Here is a 25,368-nt window from a genome sequence, read left to right as displayed (position 1 = left end):
AGTATTCCACTGTATGCTACTCCACTCTACGCCACTACAGTGTCCGCTACTGCATGCCACTCCAGTGTACTCTCATCCACTCTATAAAAGTCTACCACACTTCATGACACTCTGACATTCTACTCCACTCTATGCCCGTACACTCCAATGTATAACACTTTATTCCCTTATACAACAGTTTTCTATAGGAGACTGCACTTCACTCTACAAGACCTCACTCAAATTTATGATCATTTACTACCTACAATACACCAGTAAACTCCACTCCATGCCACTCTAACACACCCCAAAAACACGCTTTGCACTTTACTCCACTCTACGTTACACCAATAAACTAAACTCCACTGTAAGACTTTACCTCACTCTACGATACTATACAATAATCAACTCTAAGCAGATCCACTGTTTCACACACTACTGTACTCTATGCAACTCCACTCTCTAACACTGTATGCTACTCTCCAACACTAAACTCAATTCTATACCTCTTCAGTTCACTGTACAACACTTTACTATTCTATGTCACTGTAAAACACTACTCCATGATACTCTAGCCCACTATACAAAACGGTACACACATTTTTGTATGCCACTGTAGCCACTTTACTCTGACACAGTACTCCACTCTACTCCACTGTATGCCAATCCACTCTACCACACTCTAAGCCACTCCACAAAAATCAAATAAACAGAATGCCACTCTACTCTACTGTAGTTTACATCACTTTCCAATACTGTACGACACCCCACTACACTCTACTATACAACACAGTACTCCAATTTATGACACTACTCCAATGTTTGCTACCCCACTCGACTCCATACCACTATAGTCAGACATGCCACTTTACTCCACACTAACCCACTCCAGTGTACTGCACTCTACTGCACGTTGTCCCAATCTACGCCATCCTACTATAATTTGCTCCACTGTCCGACACTCTTCTGTGTGCAACTCCACTCTACATATCTGTACTACACTCTACTCCACTCTAAGCCCATCCACTCTAAGCCGCTGTACTACACTGTATGACATTCAATGACACGCCATTTACTTCTCTCTACGATATCCCCTAAATAACACGGAACTCCATTTTATGACACTCCACTGTACTCTACGACACTCCACTTGATACAGTGGAGTGGCATGGTGTTTTGTAGTGGCGTGTAGCACAGTGTAGTAGCATGTCGAACGATAGAGCTGAGTGTTGTACAGGGGAGTGCTATTGACTGGAGTGTCATTAAATCAAGTGTGATGGAGTGGTGTGTCGTCGAGTGGAATAGAGTGTCATAGTTCTGTGTTGTCGAGTGTAGTGTTGTACAGTAGAGTGGCATAGTCTCATACATGATCGTGTTGTACAGTGGATTATCAATTGTGAAAACACAGTGCATGGTAAGTGTCCAGTTATAGTTATTGTCTCATTAGTGAGCTGAAAGGAGTGTGGAACAAGGTTCGCTACTTATAATAATTTGAAGATTGAAAAAAGGTGTAAATGTAAGTTATAACTATAAGTTTAGAATTTTTAACGTTTACAAGAGAGAAATTTCCCTTAACGGCCATTCAGGACACTAGGCACAGTCCATCATGAAGCAAAACAATGACTTGGAAGGGTAATTTCTAAAACAATGGCAATTTCGTGCACCATACGCGTTTCAGTCTTTATTGACCTTTCTCACAGGTGAAATATGTCAGTACTAATCATTGTCAATGATCACTTGTTCTGTTTGCTTATATACTAGTTTTGCAGCACTCCAGTGAGCTGACCCAGTGGGCTTTGTGTTCCTGGTGCATACTGGCACAAGTGGTCCCAAACAGTACAATTAAGCCCTCCAGTGTGCAGGGTCACCATTTGCTGAAGTGTTTAGCAAGCTGTTTTCGTTCTGTAATGGCCATTCTTTTCAACCCAATACGGACCCATTAACCGCAGAAGTCTGCAGCAGCATATATATATGCATACACATACACATCACAAGGTTGTCTGCTGAGAGAGAATCCACACGGGTAAGTAAAGTTTGGCCAACAATTTAATGAAGAAAAAGCAGTGTCAAACAGCGTGCTGCCTCGCATTGGTATCTAGTCCTGCCCAACGCGTTTCGTGCACTGGAGCACTTTGTTAAGGGCTACGGGCTTATCAGTAGCTTCAAAAGGCACAGCGGTTTGTTAACGCACCTATATACACAATGTTCCTGCCAAAATGGGCGTGGCCGTATGCACAGCCTGATGGTCTTTGTAGGGCTCTCACTTTTCCCCATGTGAGTCGCCTGCCTTTGCGCCTTCAGTGAAGAAATATAATCCCAAGTGGGTTGCGGAAAACAGTAACGCCGTCTGTCCTGCACATAACATCCTCCATTAGGCATTACCCGTCCATTTCACGGCAGCGTCGTTTGGCGCCGCAGCTGGGCTGCATCAGTGCAGCGGGACACTCTCGCGGCTCAGGCTGGGCCGCTTCACATCCTCGGGGCACTTGTTGGCCGATTATGGACAGCTACGGCCTGAGAAGCAAAACGGCACACTCCACTGTGGTTTAATCGACAATATTCAGGTGCTTTGGGGGAAGCTACTCACTGGAGAAAGAAAGGCGACTACAAAGACCAAGAGGCCATCTGTTTGGCAACGCCCACTGAGGCGGGAGTTATAATGCTGCCTGAAAAAATGCTTGCCTTCGAGTACTAGACCAAGCCTCTGATGAAGTAAGGTTACAAAATGCGTCAGGCTGGACTGTGATGCTGTTGATGGAATTTGCATCCATTTCGTTGCTGCTCTCAACAGGAATAAAAATGTCGTAATCCTACCTTGCTTGTGGGCTCCTTCTATTTGCAGGCAAACTTGTGTTTGGTATTTTAGCAGCGTGCCTGAGCCGCGGAAGTGAGCCCTGGGGCTCATGTAGCCCACCACAGAGATGCTGATAACGCCACCGATATGGGAGCAAGGGGCACTTGTTGGCAGATTATGGACAGCTACGGCCTGAGAAGCAAGACAGCACACCCCACTGTGGTTTAATCGACAATATTCAGGTGCTTGGGGGCAAGCTACTCACTGGAGAATAAAAGGCGACTACAAAGACCAAGAGGCCATCTGTTTGGCAACGCCCACTGAGGCGGGGGTTATAATGCTGCCTGAAAAAATGCTTGCCTTCGAGTACTAGCCCAAGCCTCTGATGAAGTAAGGTTACGAAACGCGTCAGGCTGGACTTGAAGCTGTTGCTGGAATTTGCATCCATTTCGTTGCTGCTCTCAACAGGAATAAAAATGCCGTAATCCTACCTTGCTTGTGGGCTACTTCTGTTTGCAGGCAAACTTGTGTTTGGTATTTTAGCGGCGTGCCTGAGCCGCGGAAGTGAGCCCTGGGGCTCGTGTAGCCCACCACGGAGACGCTGATAACGTCACCGATATGAGACAAAGGGGCACTTGTTGGCAGATTATGTACATCTACGGCCTGAGAAGCAAAACGGCACACCCCACTGTGGTTTAAATCAACAATAGTCAGGTGCTTTGGGGCAAGCTACTCACTGGAGAAAGAAAGGCGACTACAAAGACCAAGAGGCCATCTGTTTGGCAACGCCCACTGAGGCGGGAGTTATAATGCTGCCTGAAAAAAAATGCTTGCCTTCGAGTACTTGCCCAAGCCTCTGATGAAGTAAGGTTACGAAACGCGTCAGGCTGGACTGTGATGCTGTTTCTGGAATTTTAATCCATTTTGTTGCTGCTCTCAACAGGAATAAAAATGCCGTAATCCTACCTTGCTTGTGGGCTCCTTCTGTTTGCAGGCAAACTTGTGTTTGGTATTTTAGAGGCGTGCCTGAGCCGCGGAAGTGAGCCCTGGGGCTCGTATAGCCCACCACGGAAACGCTGATAACGCCACCGATATGGGAGCAAGGGGCACTTGTTGGCAGATTTTGGACAGCTACGGCCTGAGAAGCAGGCCAACTTGTGTTTGATATATATATATATATATATATATATATATATATATATATATCTATATATATCTATATATACATATATATCTATATATACATATATCTATATATACATACATATATACATACATACATACATACATACATACATACATACATACATACATACATCTCCCTGATTTCGCCTCCAGCACACAGGACTCTTATCCAAAGAGACGATGCGGACCCAGCTTCGTGCAAATATTCCTTTATTTCATAATTCGCCCAAACACCACCGCCATATATATATATATATATATATCTCAAGACAACAATCCAAGTAAATTCGTGCACATAGTAGGTACGGACTTCAGTATATGCTAGTGCCAAATTAAGTTTATTTAGTTGGTGCTGCCCATGACGCGTTTCGACCATGTCCTGTGGCCTGCCTTGATCACATACATATATTTCAAGAGTAGAAGGTTTCACATTTTTTAAAATAGTTATGGAAGCCTAGATTCCCAGTCCAAAGAGATTTAAAAAATTAACAACCAACAAAGAAAAACATCATCAGGTGACAGACGCTTTCTTAATTGCCATAGTTACGATTCCATATCATTCAAAATAGTAAGTACAATATATAGATAGTGATTCAAGGGGACTCATGCACCTCAACTTCTCCCACACGTATCGGGGGTGTACAGATATCTCCACAATATTGATTCAAGTCCCCGCAAACCTTTCCCCACTTCTCTGGACAACCCCTTGCCATGTACACCGACCTCTCCCTAAACATACACCAGTCTAAATCTTCCACCCAATACTCGACCTGGGGCGGCTGGCTGGCTCCCCACAGTTGAGCAATATTACGCTTAGCTAACATGCATGCCAACGTTACCCATTGTCTCCTATGCGTGTTCAAGTCTGTGGGCTCCCAAACGTTTAAAAGACATCTGCGGGCTTCCAGCCTCAACTCCACCCCCAGGACTTCTCGCAGCGTGTCATGGATTCTCATCCAGTATTCCTGCGCCACAGTGCAATGTCACAGTATATGCATGAAAGTTTTGATCTCCCCGCACCCCCACCGCCACTCTCCACTCGACCCATATGAACCAGGCGAGGCCCGGTAACACATGTCCTGTGGAGAATCTTTAGTTGCACTAGTCTAAGCCTCATCTGGACCGCCACCACCCGTTGGGAGGTAACCGTCTCTTGCCAATCTTCATCATCTATCTCAACCCCATCCACATTCCAGTGAGTCCTGATAAGTACTGGTGGGTCCTCCATGCAATTTATAAGCTTTTTATATATTAGTGAGATAATCTTCTCCGGGAGGTGGCCGTCCAGTACTCGGTCTTCAAGTGGGGAAGCCTCAGGAAGCGTTGTGTCTCTGGGAATGTGCGCGAGTAGTGCGTGCCTAACCTGAAGTAGCGATATTGCTCATTGTCATGAAGGCGATACTGTTTCTTAAGAGAGCTAAAAGCGTGTACTGTGCCCTTCCCCCAAATATCTTTGATCTGCGTGATCCCAATAAGGTCCCATTTGTCAAATCCCTTGGACTTCCATAAACTCCCCAGCTTATCTGAGCTCCACAATGGGGTGGCTAGGGTGAGCTTCCCCTCCCACTTGAGATGCCTATTTGCCGCGTGCCCCACCTGTACAGCGTGCGCCGCTGGTCCCGCAAGGGGGAACCGGTGGGGTCTTGCATAAAGTGCCCAGGTGAAATCACCCCCTGGCATCTGCCAACGGTCCATGGCATACCCGGATCCCCAGGGAGGCTGAAGAGATTATTTAAACATTTCCTTTTATGGCTTATGAGATTCATACTTAAATGTCACTCTAATCTGCCACTCATCACAAAAAAATGCTTTATTTCATAAAATACAAATTGAAAATTTAACAATACTACAAAAAAAACCAAATAAAACGTTCTTCAAACCTGGTCACCTGGTAAGCAGCTCACTGGGCAGTTTCACTCGGATGTATGTCGTTACAACGCATGCTTTTACCACGCATGCCTTTACAACGCAGTTTTTACATCGCAAACCTTTACAACGCATAGTGCTTTGGGGTGCTGGATAGTGAATAGTTTAATTTACTATTCCAACTCCAGTCCCCGTGGACACTAGGGAAGGTGTTGGATAGTAAATTAAACGTATTCCCTATCCTAGAGCGCCCCCCAGCGCAATGCGTTGTAATGGTTTGCGTTGTAAAAGTTGTGTCATAAAGGCACTGCGTTGTAAAAGTTGTGTTGTAAAGGATGTTTCCCGTTTCACTCCATAGCAAGTTAATATGTGCAAATGATAGGCATTGCGGATATCAGATTCAGATTCTATTACAACTTACAAATATCAATGTTTTACACACTTGAGCCAGAGCCATAGCTCAGTTTTTTACTATTTTTGCCAGTGAATTTCACTTTTTTATGACATACTGGGGTTATGAGTGGGACTAATCTGCACCCTTACAAGTCATTGTTTTGCTTCATGGTGAGGGCACTGTGCCCAAAATCCTGAATGGCGGCTAAGAGAAATGTCTTTCTTGCAAAAGCCAATCAGATCTTTCAGATAAGCAGTACTAACTCTAGTATTATGGATTCGAAAAGGATGACAGGCAAAAATGGGTCTCTCATCCAATCAGATTTTTTTTCTTAATTTTTTCAAATTTTGAACTCGCAAATTATTCTTCCGTCCAAACATACAAAAATGTTAACCCTTTAAGAGCCATTCACCAACTTTTTTCAATCCTAATAACTCAAAAACTAGTGAATAGACTTACAGCAAAGGAGGGAAAGCACACTTTCAGGGAACATCTATACTTTAATGCCAAGCTTGATGTCAGTCCATTCAGTGATTCAGGATCTAAGTTTGAATAAAATGTACTTTGAACGCTAAAATACTTATTATCTTAGCCCCATGAACGTTTTCCCCCATGGAGAGGTCTTCATTAAACTTTACATGCAGTAACTTAGTTGACTAAGTTAGTAAATTGCTAAATTTCAAGTAGATTTGTCTACGAGGTAAGAAGCTATAGACCATGGGTACTCACAAACATTTTCCCAGTGGCAAAAAGTTTGGTCTGTGATGTGACTAAGAGCTGCATGGATGCCAGCAGGGTGGCAGTCGGGGTTGGGGACAGGGGTGTTGGCTGTAATGCGGGTGAAGGGGAAAACAAAAGCCTATACACCTAATGGCTGAATTGCATAATGTGAAACAAAATACTGGCGATTAATCTCAGCTTCCCCACTTAACCTGTGTGATCCTAGGCAACTGCTTTATTTTACTTTCACTCCTTTTCTTCATTATTACATATAAGAGCACCTCAACATACATGACTTCAGGATGTGCATGTACAAACTTTTCTCTTGTGTTTGATTTAATAAACTATAACGTTGTTCATGTATAATAGGAACCCAGGCCATCCAATGAGTGCACATAACAATTGACATACCTCTTAGCTCAGTACTGGCATTGCTGTCAGGATGGGGGAGGAATAAATGTTTCTAAATTTATGTTTGAAAACTATTACATGTATAGGTCAGAAAGGCCACATGTGATGCGCCCCTCGGGCAGTGCTTTGAGTATCAGTGCTATAGACAGATTCCAACGTGCAGGGCAAAAAATCTATGTAGGGAGCAGCACTTTGTAAAGACTCATTAATTCAGTAATACCAACCTTCTGTGTGAATCAGACTCCCTCCTGGCTTGTTCCAACGCAAGCTCTTCGGTTATTCTCTTTCGAAGAACTTCTTCATTAACTTGAAAATGAAACAAAACAATACTTCAATAACATCTCAAAGACTACATGTATTACAGTTCACGTGAATGCAAAGATTAAATCAGTTTCAAATACATTTTTGGAAACAGTTTTCACGGAGACTAAATCACTGTTACAGCTCAAGTGACTTTTCAGTACTAACTTGCCATATCTACTGGTTGGGTCGGACTCTGCCTGTTCTAACCATCCATTTCATTTCTGTATGTTCAAGTACATCCGAAAGTAATCTTACTTGCTACGAGTTTGTAATACCGAAAGTACTGGAATTGCCATACTTTTCCGCAAAATGCAGGTTCTCTAGAGTTATGACTGAGAAGTAGTATAATCCTCAACGTTTCAGTTTATTAAGCCCTGTACACAGGACTAAACTCTGCTTGTTGCCATTCCCTGCGACCACCAACTCCTGCGTCCTGAAATCCAGACAAATCCCAAAACACTCAAGTATGGCAGCCGGCCGAACATACAACACTTCTCCTTTAACAACGGCACAAATTCTTAATGCAAATATGATTTATAATATTAATACACCAATATAAAGGAACAAAAAAACGTGATTCTTACTATTATAAACTTATAGAACCGAAACATTTTTTGATATCACAAACAGTAAAATTATAATAATATACAGAGAATGCATCAATTTTCAATCACATACAACATCTTCAAACTTCAACTCTTACTCTCCGTTCATTTGTACAAAAATCACTCTCAACTTCACTAACAACTTCTCCAGTCATTCTATCACATACACTTCTTACATCATCACTTCCACTATCTACTTTCTTCATTCATCCAATCCAGATTTCGAGTAACTCTATCAACTAGCCTACAACTCTTCCTACACTTCACTAATCTACTTTAAATGGCAAACTTTCCGATCACCTAATAATGTTGAATTATACAATAATTGTATAACATTCTTAGGTTATAAAAACTTGCTCTCTCCCTTCCGCTTTAACACACCTTTGTTGACTCCAAGTTACCCACTTCCAAATTTACTAACTTAACTCCATGCTTACGATCCTAAATTGTATTTTTGCTGCACTTGTGCAATTTCCCCCCTCACTTCTTCAAGTGAGCATTCCACCCTCCCAGATTTCTGCATACATTCCAAATTATCCTTAGTGACAGATACTCTGTCTCATTCATCAAAAGGGCTATACCCAGAGCTCACACGGCGTTTATTCTATAAGCCAGCACCATACTCACAACGTCCTTCAACCGATACAAATTCTTACCATTTGTAATCCTATAGTACACTTAATGGCTCTGTTGAGCCGCCTGAAAATAGCCAGACACAAAATGTGGTCTAAATACAATTTTATACCGCACCCTTTCACTTATCTCCCTAAATGGTCCCATGATGTAATTCCCAATCTTTTCCAAAGGCACATTGGGACTAACAATAAGACAAAGGCAGTTTGAATGTGACACAGGATTTGACCACATTTTCACACTCCATACAACTTCTCACCAATCTCTCCATATCCATCCCTGGCCACCAATATGAAGTTTTAACCCTTACTTTCGTCTTTGTTATACCAAGGTGACCCTCATTAAAATGTGACTTCTAATATCAACCAGTGGAATCACATTGCCACCCCTTAACAACTCACAAGTATCTACAGACAGTTCATTTCTTCTTCGTAAAAATGATATCTTTGGACATACTTTCCTCCCATTCTTCTTCACTATATCCTATCGTCTCCTTTCCTTGTATGTTGGCCACACAACATGAATCCCATTCACTTCCTTTACTTGCAATGGTAACCAGCTCAACCAGTCGGTCACCTTATTTTTTACTTAAGGCGCAAAATGTACCTCATAATTATAATCAAAAATGTCATTGACATGCATGCACAGGCCCATACCAGCTCCTTAGTCGTAAGTGGTTTATAATCACACCGCAATAAAACCATTACCAAAATGTCATCTTGGAAGAAGGTGATATTGTTCACACCCCTGGATAACATGAACATCAATCTTTGAAACAAGGCAGAAGCTAACATTAACCCAAAAGGAACTCTCGAAAAATGGAAACAACCTACATGTTTTCTGAATGTAGTCAAGCTCCAACACTGTGGACGGAGAGGTACCTGGTGATACGCAGCAGTAAGATCTGTCGTTGAAAACCACATTATCCTGGTCGTTAACCATTGGTTATAGACAACTCCTCACAGAACTTGGGTAAGGCAAACCTACCTATAAGTATGTTCCCATTTAGGTCTCATAAATCAACACCCAAACTTACCTTGTCATTAGCTAGTCTTGCCACAACCAAGAGTACAATCCAGTCAGAAGATTCAACATACTCAATCACATTATCATCTTGTTTCTTCCTTAACGCTTGTTCTACTACACCCTTTATGAATAATGAAATATTCCTCACCTTGAGAATACAAGGTAGTGCATTCGGTTTCAATATTATTTTTTGTTTCAAACCCTGTAAGTTTCCAATTTCCCCTGAAAAATACATGGGATACGTTTCCACAATATGACTAACAAAATAATCTATCTTCACTAACATTAAAGGTTCAGAGCTATTGGGATGAAGAATCACCCCTAACTCACCTTGGTCCTTCCATCCTAAGAGGGATGGTCTTCATTTTGCAATACACAATTTACACTCAGCTCTCCTATTTTTAAATACAAACATTAACCTTCTGAACCTTAGCATTCTAATGTTGTTACCCATGAAACTCCCTGAATTTACATCAATTGCTTCAAACGTTTTTCCTACTTTGTCTTCAAACTTACTCTTCAACACTTTCATTCACAATGGTGAAGGGTGACTCCAAATCTGGAGCAGATGTTCATTGTAATGCCTCATAAGTACATTTCATAAATTGTCCTTTTTTTCTTTTAGGACCATGTTTTCCAAGCACTTCCTGTACCACAATCACAACAATCCCCATCTCACCATTTTATCTTTTTGCTCTCCGAATCATCTTGAAAACTATATTCCTCCTCTACTATACACTTAACATTACCACCGTTTCCAACATACTATGAAAAAATTACCCTTGACTCCACATCGTGAACATCTTTGACTGAAAGCAGGACACTTTGTTATTCTCCATATGATCAGCACTTCCACATCTATAGTATTTTCCTTTATTCCCTTTAGAGTTGTCCATATTTCTGACCATATTAGGTTTCATAGGCCTTTTCTTCTATTCATAGGACTTATCGTCCCTTTTATTCATTACTCTTACCACAACGTCTTAATTATCCTCTCATGGTTTCTGCACATCTACCAGTTAGTTCCGATTTTTTAACTATGGCAATTATTTCCTTTAAATCCAACTCCCTATTCACCCATAACCTATCCTGGATGTTTGGATTAACTATGTGCCAGATTATTTAATCATGTAATATACCCAATGACATGTTATAGCTAATTTTCTGACTGCAGCCACCTAGTCATCAATGTTCTCATCTTTGTTTGTGCTCTGTGATAAAACGTATACCTATCAATGGCTACACACACCTTTGGGGAGAAGTACATGTCTTGATCTTGCAAAGCATGTTTAAACACATTTATTTGAGCAGGGTCACTTTTTTTCAACACAGTGATACACCTTCAACACACCCAGACCAATGTATTAAGGTTTTCTTTTTCTTCTCTGGAGTGAAATCCTCAACCTCAAACTGGATATGTAATTAATAAAATATTCCCTCCACTCTTTCCATTTCATCTGGGGTTCAGCATCAAAGGATTGGAATGGCTGTGGAGGAGTGAGGTTAAAAATGGTCAATGCACACAGAGTTCAACTTAATACTTCTGTTCCTTGGAAATGCCAGTATAGGAGATAATGTAGAATATGCCACAAGGTTGATCAAGTAAAATAAATACAGGTATTGGCTTTCAATCCATTTTAAGAATGTCAAGGGGGTTACTGTAGGGTATGCCATAAAATAAAGTAGTTAATAGTTGAAGTAATGTCAACTGTAGCTCGATTTTTTTTTCACATTGGTTAAAATAATCCAGATGGTTGAGAATCGTTGCTTTGTGCCACTGAATCAAAATGTAAAACTTCTGCAGGCAAAGCAGGTACGGATATCACAGATATAATTCTGTATGTGCCAAAGTATGCCAATTCAAAATGGCAGCACACCACAGTCATAATACACAACCTAATGTGGTGACAGATATGCAGATGTGTTCCTAGAACAAGTGCATGTGTTAGGAGAAGAGCACTGCAGGTACCACAACAACCAGCAATTAACTCAGCAGGGCAACAAGACCTACATGGATGTGGTAAAGCAGAGAGTTATTCCAGTTCACAATATTGTCACAAAGCACTTGTGTAGTAATAACAGTGGCTCGTGAAAGGCACTGCATCCAAAAACTTGAGTGAAATTCCACTTTCATCCTCTATCAGGGCAGCAGGAGTACAGTTGCAAATGGTCAATTCTTGAGTAACAACAAGTTACATGTAGTATATTTCTCCAAGTTTCTGTTTATTAAGCCCTGTACACAGAACAAGACTCCGCTTGCTGCCACTGTTTGTGACCACCAATGTTGGTGTCCTGAAATTCACACGAATTCCAAAATACTCAGGTACAGGGGCTGGTAGAACAAATAAAAACAACAGGCTTAATTCAGACTTCAAAATGTATATGCTTGGAAAAACAAGGATGCGCTGCATCATCGGCAGAGGAAGCATAAGACAAAAGCTCCCAGAAAGCATTTGGCATTGCCCAGTAACTTTGATAACCAAAATCAGCCTCAGGTAAGTCAAAGACGCAGCCTCACCTGATGGCAGTGGACAAACACAGAAGACCTTAAAATTGCTAAGCAGTTTGCAAAACACGATACAATAAATCTAGCTATAATTGCCTCCTGAGTCATTTTCACCAGGTCAGACCAGTGAGTGGGTACTTCAAAAGAAAACAAAACCCAACATAAAACATTAAAGACTCACATTTGGTGTCTGGGAATGGACTATAACAAGGGATGGTTGAGAGCCCAAAGATTGGAAAGGGGCGACCATTCGGTCCCCCCGAACGTATGGCGGAGTAACACGATCCCCCCGGGAAGCCATCTTGGGCGGGAGGCGAGTCTCGGCTGGTATGCCCGAAGCGGCGTAGCCGGGGCGCGCCTTTTTCCCGCCCTGGAGTGGGCTGGCCTAGACACTGACGCGGCCGGGCCACGCCCTCGGGGCAGGCCGGGGCGGGTTTACGCCCGCCCTGAAGACGGATAAAAGGAGCAACAAGCCAAGGAAGCATCCTCTTGTTCCTGTGCTCTGAAGCTGCACCACCTCGCTGCACGTGAGCTCGAGACGGAACGAAGAGCCAATTTTGACCCACCCACCAGCCCCTGAGGACAGCAAGTAGTTTTGAATAAAGTTTGATGTGGTAACTCTTTTGTTTGCAGGTCCAGATTATTATCGTGATAACCTTGAATATGCAATAAAGAAATGGTCAATTTTGTGGTATGTTTTGCAAATAAAGTAATCCTGCTCTAGTGTTGATCAGTAGCATGTTTTTAATAAAATTGTTGCTTTTAACTGACTTTTAAGTAATTTAGTCATTTAGTTTAGAACTCATTTAGTTTAGAACTGTCGTATTTATTTTGGTCGGGCGGTAAGGTCATGATCGGTGAGCACTAATTGGAAGATCCCTAAGAGTGGGCGTCACCCATTACGGATGGGAGCGCTCGAAGGAGGTGGCCATTGGCCCCTCAACGGGGAAGGCGGTCCCTTCTAAGGATGGGACGCCGAAAGGAAAGGAAAGGCGGTCAAGGCCCCTTCCTGGGTAGGAGGGGCTACAGCCCCCTCCCGGAGAATTTCCCGGGGCCAGGACATCTGCGACGGCAGATGTGGTAAGTTGTGTGGGGTTTGGGGGGGGTCTACGCTACCTTCTAGATTCCTCACACGAGTCCTCGGACGACCTTTAAGTGGCGTCGAGTTTATTGGGGCCCCCGTCAAGTCAAGGGAAATTGGTAGTTGCACTCGAGGTACACCTCTGTGCGGTCGCCCCTCACAAGTGAGGGGGATATTTCTGGGTAGGGATCTTGACACCGGTTACGACCTTGCCGTTGGCCCTTAAACGTTAGGATGTACAATTTCAAAATGTCAAGTTAGATGTTTTGTAGGATGTTAGTTCGGCTAGGAGAACCTTTGTATTAGAGAATATGTTAAGGTTAGCCAAACATCGCAATGTGGTAATGAAATTGTACATAATATGAAACTGTTATTTTAATGTTTTAATTTTGTTTCATATTTTAATAAATACGGCCGGGAGGGTCACTCCCTCCCGTCTTCCAAAAGTTCAGAACTGTTTCCGGTTTCCCATCCTTGGGGATTGTGTTGAGAGGGGGTGGCGGGTATCTCAGCCATATGTCCTCTGCCAAGCAGCCAGATGGGCTGTGTGAGGTAGGGAAGCTCTACAAGACTTATGCCTGGGACCAGAACTCGGGCAAAGGCCTGTCAGTCTCCCTGCAGGGTGAGAGGACATCGCCCAGGTAAACAGAGACCACCTGCCCTGGAGCACCAGTGCCTGTCCGCTTGCCAAGAGCAGTGCACCATGTAGGGAGAGGAGAGCCTAATTATAACAACAGTAGGTACAAGGACCAGTGGCAAGCATCTTTTAAACCTACAACAAAGTACTACATTTAAGCAAATGCACAGCTCTATCTCAAACACAAGAAGAGTGAGACAGCATGAAATGTGGCAACTTTCGAGACACATCCAGTTTTTAATGTCCCAGAACTGGCGCTGGCTGATTGATACAAAGTCTGAAATCCTAGTAGTGATGGGCTGAAAATAACCACACTTCTCTCCTCTTCAACTAGCCCAACACCCTGGGGGCACTAGCCAAAACCAACCTAAGATGCGAGAAATCTTGATTTACTAATTGATGACAGCCTCGCCTTCAAGTAAACAAAGTAACAAAAAATGCCTCCCAGCATCTTATTCTTAACTTGCAACATAAAGCATTTTCACTTCTATAACTACTCGCAAAATAGTTTTGATCTTTGTTGTGAAGTTTCACTTGCACTACTGCAATTCCACTTACAGTGGCTTTTTCTCTACATTGCTTATCAAACGGCAGAGAACCCAAATTCATTGAAACAGTCTCATAGTAGGCTTTAGCCACAATGCAGACCTTAGACCCTCATTGAAGACTATTGATGAAAGGTTACAGTTTATATCTGTGCACTATAATTAAATCCCTGCATGACACGTCTCCAGTTAACTCTGCAAATCGTTCTAAAACGTTTGTAGACGCCCCAGCTATAAAACCAACCTACTAGTATCTGCAAGCAATGACCATCAAGCTCTTCCATCTAACCCAATCAGGTAGAAAAGGTAGGCCACTACATGTTTGAGGATCCTTACTCTGGAACTCATTCCGGAGCAAGAGACTAGAAGAAAACCTCCTGTGTTAGCCAAGAAAATGAAAGGCCCATCTTTTCAGCACTGCCTTGTAAACTGTTGCTAAGCAACAGCTCTCTATGTTATGCAGATTTGTAAAGTGCACTATCACCCGGGAGGCTATCCTTGCGTATATTATTTCTAAAGCCTACCACAGTTACTCCTTTCATCACATTAACCAATCGATTAAAACTAGGTAGTGGTTTTCAAATGGGACATGCAAGAAGAGGAAACATGTATCATCTTCAATTTCATACCAAGATTCTTCCAAAGACTGGGCTGACAGACCTTTGGAAACTGCGAGCAACCCTGGCTATCCCTCACAGCCAATCTGCCATGTTAGCTGAAGTATTTTAAAGTGGCTGCTAAGAAGCATACCGTTTTTGTTAAACAAGAATCTCAAATAAATACGTTTTTGTGGCAAGGGCATTCATGGACAGGACCCCAGACCATCAATGTTTTAACATCGAATGCTCCAGTAAAAATCCTCCAGTTTAAAATTCTCTTAGTATAGGAGACAGTGCATTATATTTGTTTATTAAAGCTACTCACGGTCAAGCGAAAACACCTATAATAATCTTGATTTGGGAGCATTCTCTCTCAGCTGCCAGAGAAGCAGGATACAAGGTTAGATATGACATTCGTTTTCGTAGCTACTTTTAGTTGAAAGGGATGTTTTTATTCTCTTTCTGTATAAATAGCACAGGGAGGAGAAAGCATTGAACTTGTTTATTGAGTAATAACATCTTAAATAGCAAAAAATGGATATCATGCACTTTATTGCCCAGAAGCCCACTTTCTAAAGCCATCAATCAAGTAAAATCAATGTATTCTGTGCTATCCACTAGTGAAGTCATGCAGAAGGAGGAGTTAGCAGCTGTTACAGCTTAAGAAATGTAATTGTGCAGAGGCAGACTTGAAACAAGCATTTGCAATGCAATAGGTCTTGCAGTTGCAAGGGTTTAAGCTATTGGCATTGTTAAAGACAATGCCTTTTATTTATGTTACAAAAAACAATACATAAATAAAAGGCATTGTCATTTACAATGCTAAGAGCTCAAAATCTCACAAATGTGAGACCTAGTAAATTGCAAATGCTTGTTAATAATTAGGATGATTAGTCATAGTCTAACAAGCATATCACAGTGTCATGCGTGTTTTTTAAGAGGGGCTACCCAAACATGCTGAGGGGAACGTAGGGCTGCGTTTAAGCATGAGGAGATGTGGGGAGGTCTTGCTTGGATATGTTCCGTGTTGGGGCGGTTGGGTGACATCCCTGCTTCGGTGGGAACAGTGTGGGCTTGTCGGCTAATGTAAGTGGGAAGTGTTGAACGGCATGCATAGCTGTAGTGGGTGCTCAGCGTGCCATCTGCTTCTGTCTTTGCATTCTTCGCACAATGACTGTTGTGAAACCTTCTCCGCCCCTGGTAAATGTGAGGTCTGTTCCACCAGTGGTGTGTTTATTACCCAGCCCAAGGCGCGTGTAGCAACTCATGGCCACCTGTGCTGATGGAGTAGAGGTGTGTTTACCTCTCTTCTGCAGGGGGAAGCTCGGAGGTGAGGAGGGGGAGCCTGCTGCACAGTGTGCAGCATGGGGAGACGTGAGTGGCGCACTCCTGCACTCCGTGGGGCCGCTGCATCAGCGGCGGAAGGCGGGATCTCCCACGTGCGGGGCGGGCTTTCCTTCGTGTCCGCAAGGCACGGACCTCTCTTATGAATTAGATATAGCATGGGGCGTGCCGCCACAAGGTCGAACAAAAAACAACTTAACGAAACATTCAAAAAACCTTCTTTGGCAACTGAATTACCATAACTTAGGGGCCCTAAATGGACATTATGCTGAGGACGATCCACCGGCAGCCACTTTCCACTCTAGTACACAATCCTCGCATTTGGATTACATGTTCGTGTCCCTAGACATGTTCAGCTGGATAACTTCATTCAAAATAGACGTGAATGATTTCAGCCACCACCTGCCCTTGGTAGCTGAGATAAAATCCAACTCGGCAGAGGAAAAAGAACGATACATTGGCCCAGAAACGGAAGTCAGTGCAAACTTAAAACGGATACGGTCCAATCTTGACAACATCGACCTTATTGGTTCAATCGCGAAAACCCTCTTCCACCAAATTCATTGTTCATCTAAGTTGGCGAATGTCTGGCGTGACTTCATCATCACCATCGGGGAACAATTGGGTAGTATCAGGCCTACCAAATCTCGCCTTGTGATTGGACCCTCAAGCACGAGACAGATGTGGTTGGACATGAAAATACAAAAACGCTTGATTAACCAAACTCTGAGGCGGATACGAAAGGATCAGGGAAACCCTAGTTTGCAAGTAGTGCTGAGGGGAGCAAAAAAGCAACTCAAACGGCTGAAATGGGAAAGTCAAAAACAAAGGAATGAAGAACTTTGGGGGAAACTTGTTCACGAAGGAAAGCAGAAAAACAGTTCTAGGTTCTGGTAAATGGTGAAAAGAATCCAGAACCCTGACCATCTGGGGCAAAATTCGCACATAGCAGAGGAAGTATGGACCAAATACTTATTGTCACACTTCAATAATGACAATATAGGAAACACGACAACAAAGTCTCCCTGCATGGAATTCACAAAGCTTGGTCGGGATTGTAACCCCAGCAATCAAAGGGGGACAAACATGCGTGGATTGCGGGAGTTTAAGGGTATGACCTTGCCGCAACCAGAACATTTAGTGGGGGAAGGAAGACCTCTAAAGGACATGGAGACAGGGCTCACCGGATACACCCCAGCAGACATCGGGCGGCGAATCACCAAGGGACGACCGAATGGGGCCCGAGACCGAATGGAATCCCCACCAGGCTGTACAAATTTGACGTAGCCTTTTCGAGTGCATCCTTGGGTCTGGTCTTTAACGTGGCTAGACTTACTTTATCCCTTCCGGACTCCTGGCATGGGTCTGTCATAAGTCCGATATATAAACATGGGAGCAAGAGTAGTCAGAACAGCTACCGTCTCATTGCTTTGCTTGACATAGAAGCAAAATATTTCAGTGGTCTCATTCTGGAAGAACTATTGGCGTGGGCGTCTGAAAAAGCCATTATCCCTCCCAACCAAACAGGTTTCCGTAAAGGCCAAGGGACAACAACCAACATCATGGCCCTGTCCCTACTGATGGGTGAAGCAAAAACCACCAAGCTACCGCTATTCCTCTCATTTATTGATTATACTGCGGCCTTCGACCATGTGGACCGAAACAAACTTTGGGAAAAACTATTCAATTGGGGCATTCCGAAACATCTCCTGGATGTCCTAATACTGCTTCATTCTAACACCTGGGTTAAAATTAAACTTGGAACTGGCCAGCACCTCTCGAAGCAGATTAGGACAACTAAAGGACTAAAGTAGGGGTGCCTATTAGCGGCAATTCTATTCAATCTGTTTATTTCGGACTTACCTGAAGAACTTGACAAATGCCGCAATCATGCGCCCAAGCTAGGAAAAGTCACCCTCCCTAGTCTGTTATATGCGGACGACTTAGTGCTGATAAGCCGGTCGCCAATAGGCCTTTAGCATCTTTTGAATTGTACCCATGCCTTCTCGGTAAAGAATGCCCTAGAAATAAACCTTAACAAATCTAAGGTCATGACGGTGAACTACAGGAAGAAAAGGATCCCTTGTTGGTACCTGAACGTAGTAAAGCTCGAACGGGTAGCCACATACAAGTACCTTGGCGTCGTGTTGGATTCTAAGAACACGTCTAGGCCTCAGCTCCAGTCCATCCGAGGGAAGGCAACAATGACCCACCTCGCACTGAAATCACTAAAGACTAAACTCCCTGACCTCACCCTTAAACCCTTCCTTGAAATCCTCAGAGCGAAACTTCAACCAACGCTCACCTATGGGAGTGAATCGCTGCATGGGAAGGTCGCTGCATTGTTGGGCACAGTCATAGCCAATTGTTACAGGGCCATCTTTAATCTCCCCAAATATGCTTCTTCGGCCCAAATTCGTTTAGAATTTGGGGTGGTCAAACAAACACTAGAAAGACGGAGTGCATATGTAACTAACTGGCGCAAGATCTGCGATGCAGACCCTGACTCCTTAAATGCCAGCGTCTGGGAAGAGCTACTCAGATGTCACACTTCACTGCCTAGGGACTACCTATTTGGATCTCTTGATGTGCTAGGCTTATCCGATATTTAGGAAACCGCCATAGACTACCAGTCCTTCAAAAAGTTGGCTAAAAAATCTGCTCAAATAATCTTGGCAATAGAAGATAAGAAAGACCTAACCAACAGAGCGCATGGATGGATAACGGTGGGAGATTACGGCAAAATACGGCCACAAGCATATCTTAATATCGGGATGAAAATAAAAATCAAAGAAAAGTTCCTGAAACTGCGCCTTGGAGCTATACCGATATTACCGCACCTGCCACCATGGGAGAGAACTCACGCCTCGGCCCTATGTCGCCTGTGTAAATCTGGCAAGGAGGACATTACCCATGTGATATGCATTTGCCCGAGATTAATGGACCTGAGGCATAAGCTGTTGCTACCTTTTTTTAGATCACATGTCGTTCGGACCTGTAGGCAGGCAGTCAAACTGTGTTTTTCCTCCAGCAACATTAAACTGAATTGTCAGGTTGTGAAGTTCTTTGATTTAATGAAGGAAAGACTCAAGCACACTTGAAAGACTCATCGGGACTTAAGAACAACCTTAAATTGACAATAGTAATTGCTGTATTTTAAATCATTTGTACTGTCATATGGCGTTTTATATTTTTGTAAAGATTTTAATTAATCATATACAAATAAATATTACTTACTTACTTACTCGTGTCCGCACCGCTCACGGTTTGCTCGGGCTGCGGGGGTGAAAGACACGGATGTGCACGGAAGGTGCAAGCTGGACACGGAAATGGGCGGCAGAAAAGGTTTTTGTTTTTTATTATAAAAGTTTGGGAAACAGGCGTGCCAATGTGCAACGTATCGGAATATGCTACTTACCAGTAAGCATCTGTTCTTGGCATGAAGGGCTGCTGACATTCATATCTGTGCATAGATCGCCGCCTAGTGTTGGGTCCGGATGATTGCACATTGTTGTCCTGGAAGAGTCTTCGAAGTATCACGAGATAGGTGGCTCCTCCCCTGGACTACAGTGCGCATGGGCATCCTCTCCATCCCCAGATTGTTTTTCGCCATTGTGGCAGAGATGGAGTGTAATACTGAAAGTGATGACCATGTCTGAAAATGATTTTAAGAGCTACAGCTGCGACAGGCAGCGGGGAGGAGGGCGGGTGATATGAATGTCAGCAGCCCTTCATGCCAAGAACAGATGCATACTGGTAAGTAGCATATTCCGTTGAGGCATGAGGGCTGCTGAATTCATATCTGTGCATAGCATAAATAGCAGTTACCTCCTTACCGGCGGGTGCCCGTGCCAGCTGCAGCAGTCTGAAAGAGTTCTGAGAACAGCCTGTCCTACAGCAGCTTGCTGTTTGGAGTGTACATCTACGCAGTAGTCTTTGGTAAATGTATGTATGGTGGTCCATGTGGCTGCTCCACCTATATCCTCTAGAGGAATGTTACCCAGGAAAGCCATGGAAGCCCCTAACTTGCGTGTTGAATGCGCTCTAGGGGGAACTGTTAATGTGCGCTTAGCCTTTTGATAACAGATCTGGATACATTTAACAATCCACCTGGCTATACCTGACTTGGAGATGGGGTTGTCTTTATGTTGTGGAGAGAAGGCAACGAACAGCTGTTTAGTCTTTCAAAAGTCTTTTGTCCTGTGGATGTAATACAGGAGAGCCCTTTTGACATCCAAGGTGTGCAGTGCTCTGTCTGCCACTGAGTCAGGGTTAGGAAAGAAAACTGTCAGTTCTATATTTTGGTTAAGGTGGAACTGCGAAACCACCTTTGGCATGAATTTAGGGTTGGTGCGAAGGACCACCCTATTTGCATGAATTTGCAGGTAGTTTTCCTGAATCGTGAGGGCTTGCAGCTCACTGACCCTCCGCAGCGATGTAATAGCTATTAGGATGGCCACCTTCCAGGTAAGGAACTGTATTTCACATGAATGGAGTGGCTCAAAGGGTGGCCACATGAGTCTGGTGAGAACGATATTTAAGTTCCAGACTGGTGAAGGGGGGCGTCTGGGAGGGATTACTCTCTTAAGTCCTTCTAAAAAGGCTTTAATGGCAGGCACCCTGAAAACAGAAAGGTGCTGCCTGTTTTGAAGGTAAGCGGCTATAGCCGCCAAATGGATCCTGATGGAACTGTATGCCAGGTTGCATTGGTACAGATGCAACAAGTAACATATGATGTTTTGCGTAGATGCGTCCAACGGATTAATGTTATTGTTGGAGCAGTAAATAACAAACCGCTTCCATTTGGCTGCATAACAGGCCCTGGTAGTCGGTCGTTTTGCCTCCTTGATGATGTTCATGCACTCAGGAGGCAAGTTCAGGTATCCAAACTCTATGACCTCAGGAGCCAAATCGCAAGGTTCAACTTTTGGGGATCTGGGTGCTGAATGTCTCCATGGCTCTGAGTGAGGAGGCTGGGAGTGAGGCGCAGCCGCTGGTGAGGCACCACTGAAAGTTCCAGGAACGTGGTGTACCAAGCTTGCCGTGCCCACGTTGGAGCAACCAGGATGAGTGTCATGGAGTGCTGTCGCAGTTTGCGCGCCACCAGAGGTATGAGGGGGGCTGGCGGAAAAGTGTACGCAAATCTGCCTGACCAGTTCATCTATATCGCATTGCCCTGAGACTGCGGGTGTGGGAACCTGGCGGCGAAGTTTGGGCATTTTGCGTTCTCGCTTGTGGCGAAGAGGTCGATGTCTGGATGTAAATGTAAATGTATAGGCATTTATATAGGGCACTACTTACCCGTAGGGTCCCAAGGCGCTTCGACCGCTGCGAAACCCTTCCTGGCTTCCCTGAGAGATGGTCCCTTAATGGGTATCTCCAGGGTGAGACCAGGCATCCCCGGCGGTCTGGTGGGGCCGTTAGTGAAGATGAGGCAAGCTAATGCCCAGAGTTGCCAAGTGTGATCGCTGATCAGAGTGGGCACCGAGGCGAGAGAATTATCGAGTCCGCTGACCCTGGTCCAGAAACCTGCCGCACCGGGAATCGAACCCTGGTCCCGGGCCGTCCTCTGCTCTCGGGTCTGCCGCCTCTAACCAGTGAGCCACACTACTTCCCCACCGTTGGAAGTATGGATGGAGCACTGACGGGTGGATCTCCCACTCGTGCATCTGATGACTGTGCCTGCTGAGCAGGTCCGCCATTTGGTTGTCGACACCCGGAAGATGCTCCGCCATGAGGAAGATGTTCCTCTGAATGGCCCACTTCCACATGCTCTGCGCTAGGTGAGACAGCTGCGGGGAGTACGTGCCTCCCTGTTTCTGGATGTAATACATGGCGGTCATGTTGTCCGTCCGGACTAACACGACCTTGTTGCACAGGTGCAACTTGAATGCCTTCAGTGCCATGAAGATCGCCATCAGTTCCAACACATTGATATGCATCCTCTGCTGTTGTGTTGTCCATAGTCCCTGCACTGTGTAGTGGAGGACATGCGCTCCCCAACCCTGGGGAGATGCGTCCGTCGTTAGCACTATTTGTGGGACAGGCTCTTGGAACGGTCGTCCCCTGCAAAGGTTTTGTGGATTCCACCAATGCAGAGAGTTGTAAGCACGATCGGTCACCAACACTAGGTCTTTTAGATGGCCATGAGCCTGGTTCCACTGTCGGGCTAAGCATTCTTGGAGGGGACGCATGTGCAGCCTCGCGTGCGGGACTATGAATATGCAGGATGCCATCATGCCGATCAGTTGCATGAACACCTGCGCAGGGAGGGATCGCTGAGGTTGGAACCTCCGGATGAGCATTTGCATGCGGTTGACCCTGGCCGGGTTCGGCTGCGCTGTGGCCGACTGGGTGTTTAGTGTCGCCCCTCGGTACTGTTGCACATGGGTGGGATGCAGGTGAGACTTTGCGTAGTTGAGTGAGAACCCCAGACTGTGAAGGAGGTGAATGGTCGGCGACATGTCGCGGCCGCACTGCTTGGCTGATTTGGCCTGAACAAGCCAGTCATCCAGGTAGGGATACACGTGAACACCTTGCCTGCGAAGGTGCGCTGCCACAGTCGCTAAGCACTTGGTGAAGACCCTGGGAGCAGTAGTGACCCCGAACGGCAGAACTTTGAATTGGTAATGCTGATTGTTGATCGTGAACCTGAGATATTTTTTGTGACTTGGGTGAATGGGAATGTGGAAATATGCATCCTTGAGGTCCAGGGTGGCTAGGAAGTCGCCCTGACGGAGCAGCGGCAGGACCTGTTGTAAGGTTAGCATGTGAAAGTGCTCCGAAAGGATGTATTGGTTGAGGGGTCTGAGGTCTAGAATGGGCCGCAGGGACCTGTCCTTTTTTGGAATCAAGAAGTACAGAGAGTACACCCCTGTACCCCTTTCTTCTACAGGCACGAGTTCTATTGCTCCTTTTTGCAGCATGGAGAGTACTTCTTGCTGCAATAAGTGCGTGTGCTCTGCGGACCTAGGACGGTTTCTTGGGGGTATGTTGGGGGGGGTGGAAGTCAGTTCTAGACAATAGCCGTACCGGATAAGGTGTCTCACCCACCTGTCTGTTGTGATGTTTTCCCAGAGTGGCAGGTACTGCTGGAGTCTCCCCCCCGACAGGTGTTAGATGGTCGGGGGGCAGTGACAAGAAGTCACTGTTTGTTGGGAGTGGAGGACCTGGCGTTGTTATTGCCGCGGCCTCTCCCTTTGGCGCTGTTCCCACGGTATCCCCCCTGGTGTTTTTAGTGTAGGTAAATTGCGTGTTGCCCATGGCGTACTGGGAATGCTGTAGAGCCTGTCCTCTTGTTGCTCCCCTGTTACCGGAGCGACGAAAGGAACTGCCCCGAAACTGCTGGGACTGGAGAGCCCCCATGGATTTCGCTGTCTCAGTGTCCTTTTTCATTTTCTCAAGTGTTGTGTCAACTTCCGGTCCAAACAGGAAGTCCGGATTAACCGGCTGATTGAGAAGAGTAGTTTGGATTTCGGATTTAAACCCTGAGATGCGCAGCCATGCATGGCGTCGCAGCATTACGCTAGTATTTACTCCCCTAGCTGCTCTGTCCGCTGCGTCCAGTGCGCATTTGATTGACGCATTGGAGATCAGTTTCCCCTCTTGTATAACCATTTCTGCAGCTTCTCTGTACATATCAGGCATGTGCTGCAGTAACTGTTCTAGGGTGTCGTAGTGCGCCCTGTCGTATCTAGCCAACAGGGCCTGTGTATTGGCTATTCTCCAAATGTTAGCGGCTTGCGCTGCCACACGCCTCCCAGACGCTTCAAAGATCTTTGACTCTTTGTCCGGATGGGGAGCGTCATCAGTGGATTGAGAGTTTGCCCTTTTGCGCGCATTAGCCACCACGAGGGAGTCCAAGGGGAGCTGGCCTTTGATATAGGTGGGGTCCACTGGGGCAGGCCTGTATTTCTTGTCGATCCGGGGGTTGATAACCCTGGCTTTGGTTGGCTCCTTGAAAATGTCTGTGGCATGCTTGAGGACCCCTTTAAGCATGGGTAGAGTCTTAGTGGAGCGTTCAGATGTGGAGAAGGTGTCAAATAAGAAATCTTCATCCACTGGCTCGGCATGCATTTCGACGTCATGGTTAAGGGCTGCCCGCTCTATCAATACATTAAATGCCGCGGTGTCCTCAGTTGGAGATGGTTTAACATTGTAGGACTGAGAGTCCGGAGTGGTATGGGGGTCATCAGGGTCATCGCCTTGATCTCCCCCTGCCCATTGATGCGAGACATCCTGATCAGTGTCAGTGTTGTAAGAGAAGGCCATTTGGCCATAGTCCACATTTAAGTCCTCCTCACTCTGTGCTGGAGAATGAACTATTTGTTGTGAATAGTCCTGAAGTGGTTCAACAAGAACCGGAGAGGTAAGAGAGACCATCTTCTTTTTGAGGGGAATCCTGTAACCTTCCAAAGGATGTTCAGGCGCGATCTTCCGCTTGTGGACGTTAAGCCTGCCCGACTCCGAGTCAATAAACAGTTTTGCCTGGTTGTTGTAAGAAGGCTCGTGATAGACGACCTGTTCATGTGAGGACACCTTCGCCATGTTGGAAGCCTCGGCGGTGTCACGGCGTTCGAGATGCTTCGGGCGGGCCATGGGCGGAAGCCCAAACTTTATTGGCGCTGAGCCCGCAGGTTTCGAACCTGAAGCGGCTGTTTCGGGTTTCTTCGACGCCTGTGTAGGCCGCTCGCTTGACCGCGTCGAATCGAGCTCGCGGCGCGCTTCCATCCTTGGGTGT

General features: G+C 45.0%; 1 protein-coding gene across 1 annotated transcript in view; it reads right to left on the bottom strand.

Moving 5' to 3' along the window:
- CHCHD3 (coiled-coil-helix-coiled-coil-helix domain containing 3) overlaps nucleotides 1-25,368 on the bottom strand; it is a 1,074,460-nt gene that overhangs the window by 799,229 nt on the left and 249,863 nt on the right. The window contains exon 3 of the mRNA XM_086918923.1: nucleotides 7,574-7,655. Coding sequence (XP_086775049.1) covers nucleotides 7,574-7,655 — 82 coding nt within the window. The remainder of the gene's footprint in view (nucleotides 1-7,573; nucleotides 7,656-25,368) is intronic.

The sequence above is a fragment of the Lissotriton vulgaris genome, chromosome 1_1 (genome assembly GCF_964263255.1).
Source record: "Lissotriton vulgaris chromosome 1_1, aLisVul1.2, whole genome shotgun sequence".
NCBI classification, from domain to species: domain Eukaryota; kingdom Metazoa; phylum Chordata; class Amphibia; order Caudata; family Salamandridae; genus Lissotriton; species Lissotriton vulgaris.
This window is presented reverse-complemented; position numbering and strand designations above follow the sequence as displayed.